A 9,411-nucleotide genomic window follows, 5' to 3' on the forward strand; every position below is an offset into this window, starting at 1 on the left:
ACGACGTCAAAAGAAGCAGTTTGGCCACGTACGTGAAAATTGAGGCCGATATCGAGAGCGAGAAGTTCAACGCGAAAAGAAAGCGGCCTTGGAAGGTGGTGCACCCGAAACTAGAAGAGGCCTTGCTGTGCTATATTGTCCGCGCACGGGATGCGTAGCTCTGACAGTGCGAGTGCGGTGGAGCACTCGACCGCGCTAAGGAAAGTTGCCGGGAGGCCCAAGTGTCGTGCAGAAAGCAGGCGGTAATAACAGATTTCTTCTCAATATAAAGGTATGTCACAGGGAAACGTTTTCGCGCAGTTTTCTTTTTCCTTTCGATATTTCGACTTTCGGATAATTCTGACAATTTTGCCGGTCCCATGAGATCCGAATTAACGAGGTTTTACTGTATACGTCACGGAGTAACGTATAACAGTCATTCCACGCACGTCGAAAGAGTGGGAGTTTCGAATGTGGAGAAGTTGTGACTCCGGCTAAATTACATCCTGCGGCGTAAATATTGCTAGAAAGAATTTGTTTTTTCGCGGAAGATTTGTTTTCTGACATGCTTGTCCCATATAGGCTGTTTAAAGAAACTTTTTTTTTCTTTGCAGTTACCCTTTAATAACTAGTTGTAGGAAAGAAAGAAATGTGATACATAAATGGTAACCGTCACATGTATGTGCCAGGGCACTGCTGTTTGTACTAATAAAAAGGCACATGGCTTGTGATGTTGGTAACATGTACACATTGCGACACTGTTAATGCGAACAGGACATCGGCACCTTTTCGCATTTTATTAGGAAAGAGTATTGGTGGCACACAATTTTACCCCTTATAATAGAGCCCTAAATGAGCTCTTTCTATAACAATGATATCTTTGATGACAACCTTTCGGTTCTAAGAGAAAAACACAGAAAACTGGCGATCGCTTGTTCGCGCTAACAGTGTCTCGCTCTATACACCCTCACAATGGGCATGGCCTCGGTTATCGCAGCTTGTGGGACGTTCTTCCCTGTCAACTCTAGTTATAATTTCAGAGAGAAGTCCGAAGGTAGAGCTTGAATAACGGCACTGTGTACATTCACTGTGATGCTTGAACATGGTCAAACAGCTGCATAGGAGCCTTTGAGATTGCTTGTGTCTATATTCTCGTAATCCTGTTGGAGGCTGCAGGCTCCATTTTTACCGTGCTTGGTGTTTGTCACTAAATTAATATATGCAGTCAAGTTTTCCTATTTTGTCAAGACTGACAAGGCTGATCCCAATGTTGTGGTACTATGAATATTAGTTATTACCTTAAAGGGATACAAACCAAATTTTTGAGCTCACAAAACAAGGCTGGAGCGATAGGTGGGACGCTACAGAACCCCAAAACACCACTCGTACAGCGTTATCTCTAACAGATGGCCGTATTTTTGGAAAAGAAATGTGCGATTGAACGTGACGGCCAACATGACCGACTAGACAAGTAATGTCGCGATTCTTATTCCCTCTTCTCCTTACTTCATCCCATCGAGCTGGTGAACTGAAGCAAGGAGGAGAAAGGCGGGGCTGCTTCCCCTCATTCTCAACTGTTCCAGGAGGACATTGACGTCAGAGTCCTCGCTTGATCGCGCCCTTCTTTTCCAGAAATATGGCCATCCATTTGAGATATTGATGTACGAGTGAGGTTTTGGAGTTCGTAGCGTTCCGTTCAACGCATCTGTGGCCTTATTTTGAGACATCCAAATTTCGGTTCAGTATCTCTCTAAAGTCTCACTGAAGTGTGTTCCAGAGGTATGTATTTACAGCATAGTCATCACTTGCAGATGGAATGCAGTAAAAGAAAACAAAGGTTATCGAGCCATTTATTAATACTTCTTAGTGTTAAATCGCCCATGATCCCAAAACTTGGAATTGTGCAGAGTTGTTCAATGAAGCAAACTTTTTAACCAATATGCAAAGTTTTAAGTTTATAAATTCACCCTTCAAAGAGGTAAATAAAAGTACACATCAAATAAACACTGCACCCTCTGAGGAAAACTGTTATTTACAAAAGGTAAAGATAATGACCAGTTCTATTGGTCTAACATGCAGTAGAACACCCGTGACACGCAACTGTAGAAAAAATTTGCAAAAATTTTATAGATCTTAAAAAAAAAAAAATGAATATTTTTTATGCGTTAGGATGATGATATTGCAGCTTTTCAGAATGAAAGGCCATGAAAATGCAGAAAGTAAGCTCGCAGACTCGTTCCTTACAAAATTTTAGTATAGGAACTTTAAAACTGGTGTAACGTATTAATTCATATCAAATGATAGTTTTACTGAACCAAGATTTGACGCCTAAAAGAGAAACGGACAAATGCGCTTGAAAGTTGAGAAAGCTGCAGTATGTTGGAAATAATTTATTAAAGCAAAAATATTTTAGTCACAGAAGTGACTTTTTGTCAAAAACCATCAGGATATTTGAAAGCTGATGTGGCTATTTGTTAAAAAATGACTCTTAAAAATAAATTGCAATTTTAAGGTAGTGTCTCCCGTTAAGAGGGCGCGGTACCTCTATTTATTCGTCCGTTTCAGACACCAGATGGCGCGTGGCTCGTTACGTGGTTGAACGCGCGACTTCTAGATGGCGGTAGTATCAAAGTGTGAAAAGGCGCGCATTATCCGCTGCGTGAAATAGATCCCCGAAACGTGTCGTGTGACGCTGTTCATTGGCGGAGGAAGCTCTTTCCTCCCTCCCTCGCGCGCGCTTGGTATGTCTGTTGTCAGTCAGCTCAGTGTGCATTGCATCGGACGTCGCTGATAATACGCGCAGTGGCCGAGTCCGGCCTCTGTGCTGTGTGATGCAGTGGGTGGCGCTCGTTTCTGTTCTGAAGTAGGAATGAAAATGTCGGTCCCCTTTTTTACGACACTCGATTCTATAGCTTGGGTTTTTATCTCAAGTGAAGTACGGTACCACCTTTCCGAAATCATACTTTGTGGCGAGCGATTGAGAGTCAGGTTAGCATTTTATTTTGGTCAGCACTACACATTCAATGAAGATCTCGGGCAGCGATGTAAATATGTGTTGCTCCCCAAAGTGGGTCCAAGGTGCACAGTGACAATTGGAAATGGTATTGAAGGCGTGCGACCGTCGGTTGGTAAAATATGCGAGTTAGATTCTCTTATTCAGTCTAATCATTTTTGCCAACGTCTTTTATCTGTTTCGACAAATTACATGGTCAAGTCTATTGATAACCTTGGGTAGAATAAAGACAGGCTTTTCATCTCTACAAGTGAAAGCTAAGTGCTTGTTAGACCAATTAATCACTTACCTTTTACACCAGACACCACTGTGTAGATGAAAAACTTGTCTTTATTCTCCTTTGGCCCAAAGCCCATACATTTCCCTGTCATCTTAACCGCGAATGGAGGTCTTTGACATCATTTTTGTTGCGTTTGCTCGCGCACACCGGCGGCTGCTGGCTCGTGGAAAGAATGTGTGCCACTTATTATGGACGCTAAATTCCTTGGTTCAGTATCCCTTTAAGCAACCAAGATACTGTATTTTCCAACCAACTGTCTTCTGTTGGGGTACAAGCCTTACTATGTTTACTACATGTGGGTACAAGCTGCATGTAGTAAAGTTTTAGGCAGGTTTAATTGACATGAAATATTAACGCATGATGTAAGCAAAACTAGGCATTTATAGTAATTGTGAACTTCTTTCATGCAGGTTGCAACACCACCATTTGAAAATTTCAAGGTATCCTGCAAACATTGCAAGGTACACAATGCTTCGACATGCTAAGGACACTCCCAGTCCCGAAAGGTGAGTTTGGGAGTTATATTGGCGGTCTATGGTTCTGGTCTTTCCCAAGCTTGGTCTTGGAAGGTATTTGTAGCGCATGTTTGTTCAATTGGTAACCCAGATTAATTTTTTTTTATACCAGATGTTTCATAGGATCTTAAGTCTTGCACAGTTGTTATTTCTTAAATTTTGTTTTGCATGTTTCTGCTTTGTGCACTTGCAAATAAGGTTAGCAAACATTGTGCCATAAATTTTACTGAATGGATGTAGGTTAGGATGAAAAACATGGTTGCATGTTAACATTGAGGGCAAATAGTCTTACTTGGAATAAGAATGTTTCATGTTAAACATGGTAAATCAAATAAACTGCAGCAAAGTAGTAAACTGGGCCAGTTGGTAATAATTAAACTTGATTTTTTTTGAGCTAATTAGTTAATTAATAGTTAACTTAAGTTTTTTGGTGCCACACCAAAGTACATTCGAACACGCACCTGTGTGATTAGTTTGTTTAATCCCTGTTACTCGAAACTGGGCTGTCAATTTTTCTTTATGCGTAATGGCGCATACGAGGAAGCGAGGAAAACTGTTTTATTTTGTTTTGTCACTTTCTTTATTGTACGTAGAAGTTCTGTTTCGGCGACCTCTGTTTCGGTATGCTCCTTCAGTGTCACAGAATCAATGTCGTTCAAGCTCTCACTTCATGGCAAACACTGGGATCTAGAAATTACTAATGAACTCTGTATTCAATGACTATAAAAATAAGATAGTTACGGTTATGAATAAAAAAAGGCAGAGTAAGGCCACTCAATCCTCGTGACCCCAGGGTATAAGGTCAAGGTGCCACTGCATACTTTATGCTCGCAATAATTCATACTTTGATATTTCATATTTCTGGTTAATTCAAACAAATTTCAGAATTTCTGTTGTCCCAATATGTTTTTGATTTATTTATAAGCCACTTTATTTGAACGGTGTTTTCGTCAAATTCATACTTTTTGTTCTTGCTTTGTTTGTTGAATGAGCTTCTTATTCTTAGCGAGCGCCAGTGCACTGTGGAGAGGCAACACCCGTGGAGCTCGCTTTCACAGTTGTTGCTTCTCTGCAGTGCAGCAATGCTCGGTAAGAAGTGCGCTGAATGGGGCTAGTAGTCCACATTTGACAACTTTTTTGCTGAATGAACAAACTTTATTTTGTTTTGAGGTGTTATCTGCTGTTTAAACAGTCCGCGACAGACAACATATTTGAGCGATGAATCACCTTGCCTCGTACATTTCACCAATGTTTCATGCGTGGCATGCCTGCTTATGATTAGTAGGCCTGTGTAGAAGAAATCATCAAATATCTGCTTTTTATGTCTAGCCATCTATATAGTAACAAATCATAATTTTACCTTGCATGATATTTAGATAAATTTTTAAAATTCAAATTTCCATTATAATTCAAACACGATTTGTGGCTTCCTGGAGTTTGAATTAAAAACTCTACTGTAGGACTGTGTCACGAAAAGTAAAATCCAAGAAAAATATCTTAAATTGGAGGCATGTTTTTTTCATAAATAAATATCCAAAGCATGCTGTAGCGTTAATGAGACTAAAATTTATCTTTGGCATGCAGGAAAAAAACAAACAAAAAAAACTGGCATGCAAAAAGTTGAAGCAGTTTGTACACACTCGCTGTCACACTGAACCTTAGTTCCCATGCGTATCTTGACGATTCAGGTTGATCCCACACTGAAGGTCTGAGCTTGCTTTCCTGCAGAACACTAGACAACAAATGACTGCATGGAGTAGAAGGATCCTAGCAAATGACGAAGCTCAGAATATTAATGACCAAAAAATGTGATTTCTTTGTTCACTTGTTTATTGTCCCTGCACACATGGCATTTTTTCAGGTCTAATCATATTACGAGCTTTGTCGTTTTGCTGGGATCCTTCCGTACTTTGCTGCAATCGGTTGTCTCGTGTTCTGCAAGAAAGCAAACTCGCGGACCTTTTCCTGAGTGCTCGTGCTTCTTCTATGCCTTTCTTGTGATTATGCCTTCTGATAGGTTTGTTTACTGTTCATGCGTCATTACCCTTAGGTACAAGCTTCTCTTCAAGGGGAAGACACGATACAAAACCGACGGCATCAACAGTGTCAATTATGAAAGGAAGGATCTTGTGCTCAAGAAGCTTTACACTTGGGTCTTGGCTGACCTGAAAGCCCCGAAATGACGGCCAGGCGTACCCAGACTGTTCAGGTGGCGCCACGATTCCCGAGTGTTGACTACTCTAGTGTCTGCAGTGTGCGTGTGTGTGAAGTACTTCTAAAGTGTGAAGTGCGGCAGTTCTGTGTTCTTCTGTGAAACGACTTCAGCCCCCTCGTGCCACATTCGGCTCAGTTGACTGAGGAGTGCAAGAAAAACTTTTCTTCGAAACAGTGCAACATGCTTCAGCAGTTCTCGTTTCAATCGCTCTGCAGCTCTGCCTGCACTTGCCAATGGGTGCAATATGCAAAAATCCGGGACCTTCTTCAAAAGCCATATACCTTCCATCCAACCACTTACAAGTTGTGCAGCGTTTTCCAAAAGTGATGCTTTCTACCGAGCAACCCTCTCACAGCTGTAGTCTTTTTTTTTTTTTTTTTACGTGCTCTCCCGTGTGTTTGTGCCTGAAATTGCACTGGAGCTCCTTATTTTGTTCACTCGACACATTTTACGTAATTTTCAAAAGGAGCATAGTACACCAACGCTGATGCTTTCTAGAACTGAGGAATATTTTGGTGGGGCTTTTTTTCATCTTTTTTTACTTGCATATGAAATAGGTCTTGTACAGGGGGGAGAGTGCCCTTTTTTGTGACTACTAGTAGTATTCATTTTTTAACATGGGGCAATGTTGTTGCATTTGTTCTGGAAGTGAGGACGGGGTATGTCCAAATGCTTCGGCTGTGATTTGTTTGCGCCGTTTTTTGGTGACATGAGCGCCGTGTGTCATTGAAGTGCCAGGCTCAGTATTGTTTGTGCATTGTGGTTGAAACTTGCAAAGGTTACAAATAGCACAAAGAACATGTTTGTTTTTCTTTTCATAGTATTTTTATGTGAGAACAGTGAAATAATCCAGGTCATCTTGTTGAGCCCAGATTTCTCTTGCTTGTCTTATTACTTTTAATGTTCTTGTTTTCTTTAGATTGTTTGATAATTTTAGTTCATCACACAAGAGGACATATGAAACGTTAATGTGGTATGTTTCCCTTTTTTTTTAGGAACTATATGTATGTTGACAAATGTGTGAAGAGTCTGGGTTTCACTCTGAAGTCACCAGTGAGCCAATTTTTTTAGTATTGAGAGTCGCATTGTCACCAGAGTGATTGTAATGTGATGCCTTTCACACAATTCTCTGAAGCTTTCCAATGTTGATATTTTCAGCAACTGTGACTGGTTAGCATTTTGTTGCTGTCCTATTTATTATGTTGCAAAGCTGAAAAAACAAAATATTCCAAAAGCATGTTCCAGTTTTATTTTCCATCCCTCATTCAGACATTTCATCTGCCAATTTAGCGTGTGTGCAGACAAGACCTAAAAAAATAGTTCTAGATTGGCTTTCTAAAAGTTTCAAACTTAAAGATGTTAACAAACCTATTAATGCTAAATAAGCAGCAATATAAATTTTTTTTACAGTGCCTCCAACAATTTTTGTGAACACTGCCACTTTAGGTGTACAAAAATGTGTGAATTTTATTAACTAATGTAACTTAAGTAATGAAAGTAACCAAGCAGATGTAATACCAACCTCTTTTTAGTTACTTTAGAACTAGGTTACAAACCATTCAGGCTTCTCATTGCAATAAGCCATTTAAATTCAGTGTCAGGATGGTGCTTATCAGTTTCTGTTTTCCCATCATTGCTCTCCACTCTACGTTTAATACCTCTGCCTTCATTTCCTCGTTTCCTTTGATCTAAACTTGAGCACCACAACTTCGAAAAGAAGCATTTCAGCAAAACAATGGCCTTTTCTGCCCACTTGTTACTCCTTTACACTTCATTTACCTATCGCAACAAGATAGCCTTGGTTTGTAGTGCTTCGGAAGCATCTTAAATTGTCCACAAAGCGAACATTGGTATGAAGCCATATCGTATTGCTTCTTTCCGTTGAAAGATCAAGTTATTGCGATCTAGTCATGCTTTCACTTGCAGTGCTTTCAGCAAAGCATGGGATCATTGGCTGGTAGGGTGTCAGTATTTCTTCATTTTCCACTTCCGGGGGGCTCCAACGTCGTCGTTGCGAGTCTTCTCGCCACAACGAAGGAATTGCCCATTGCCAAGAGATAATGTTGTTCGAATGTGTCACACAGACGTGGCTACATTTGCAGTAAAACTTGTTCGAGAAGCAAAAAAAACAAAAAAAGCCATATATCTTTTTTCTTGTTTCCAGGTGCAAACAAGAACAAACACCTGATACATTGTTTCTAAACATCGTTATTTTATTTTGAGCACTTGTTAGAAAAGTGAAATACGATTTTATGATCCACTTTAATACTTTCTGCAGCAGATTGTTTACTGCACAAGGACCAACCTTCCTGACCCGAGTCCTTTGGGCTGACAAGTGGGTATATTAGACATTTGCTGATCAAAAATGCTCTATAAAGCAGCCATAGCAGGGTCAAATGCCCTGCCCCATTCAAAATATAACCTTCCGCTAGCAAACTTCATGCCTTTCGAATACATGGTGACCCAAATATCGTAACGATTTTCTTACTCCAGCTATGTACCGCTCAAAAGTCCCTTGTGTTCATAACCTATGACAACCGCAGCAGCGTTCATTCCCCCAACTTGCAGCCAATAGACCTACAGGGTGAAACAAGGAGACGCCAGGCTCTTTAAATCGACCGGAAAATTCGGTTTCTTAAAGGGGCACTGACACATCAAAATCATATTTTTTTTTTATTATCCGAAACGATTGAAAACGATGCCGGGACATTACCCTCAAAATTTGAAATTTGGGAATCCAGTATTTGTGAAGTAAAAAAACAATTTCCAAATGCCGAATTCGAAGTTCCCGCGCGATCGGCGCCGGTGCCTTGACGTCAAAAATCGCGGAGACCTGAGAGTCGACTTTTTTTCACCACTCCCTGCTGTTGCCATGGCGACCCAAAGCGAGGAGGAAAGGAGTGAGCGGCGGCGTTCGGCGGACCGGTTTTGAGCGGTGTCGCCTGTTTTCCGTTGGAGGATACAAATCCAGGAGACGGCACCACAACGAACTCCCGATTTTTGGTATTTCAAAAAGAAGGGCCGTAATGCGTTCGCAATTGCGTTAAAAAACATGTTTTACGATTGCCGTTATTAAATGTTATAGAGATGTCGCCTACAAAGCTTCTAAATTTCCTGATTTTTGACGTCACCGATCAAAAGAAGCGAGGAGGCGAGAGGCGGGAAAATCAAACGCCAAAAATAAAAAGGCGCGCGCGCGCGCGGGAAAATTTTTTTTCGCGATGCGTTTTTTTTTGCGTGTCTATGACTGCAACTTGCATCGTTTTAGACAATAAAAATAAATACGACCTTTGGGGTGTCAGTTCCCCTTTAACCTATTGGCGACGTGCGCGACCGAAAGTGTCGCTGTGGTCGGCCTTCCACGATTGGCCCAAAAGCTGACTATGACGTCGGAAAGGGTATAGGCTCC

At 40.9% G+C, this 9,411-nt stretch overlaps 1 protein-coding gene across 3 annotated transcripts in view; it reads left to right on the forward strand.

Moving 5' to 3' along the window:
• Positions 1-7,241, forward strand: part of LOC8030480 (beta-1,4-N-acetylgalactosaminyltransferase bre-4) — a 201,977-nt gene extending 194,736 nt beyond the window's left edge. For all 3 annotated transcript variants that reach the window (XM_040504201.2, XM_040504202.2, XM_029979152.4), the window contains 2 exons: positions 3,683-3,778; positions 5,838-7,241. In XM_040504201.2, coding sequence (XP_040360135.1) covers positions 3,683-3,778; positions 5,838-5,970 — 229 coding nt within the window. In that variant the 3' untranslated portion in view covers positions 5,971-7,241. The remainder of the gene's footprint in view (positions 1-3,682; positions 3,779-5,837) is intronic.
• The last annotated feature ends 2,170 nt before the right edge of the window (positions 7,242-9,411 follow it).

The sequence above is a fragment of the Ixodes scapularis genome, unplaced genomic scaffold (assembly GCF_016920785.2).
Source record: "Ixodes scapularis isolate PalLabHiFi unplaced genomic scaffold, ASM1692078v2 PGA_scaffold2__306_contigs__length_199485367, whole genome shotgun sequence".
NCBI lineage: Eukaryota > Metazoa > Arthropoda > Arachnida > Ixodida > Ixodidae > Ixodes > Ixodes scapularis.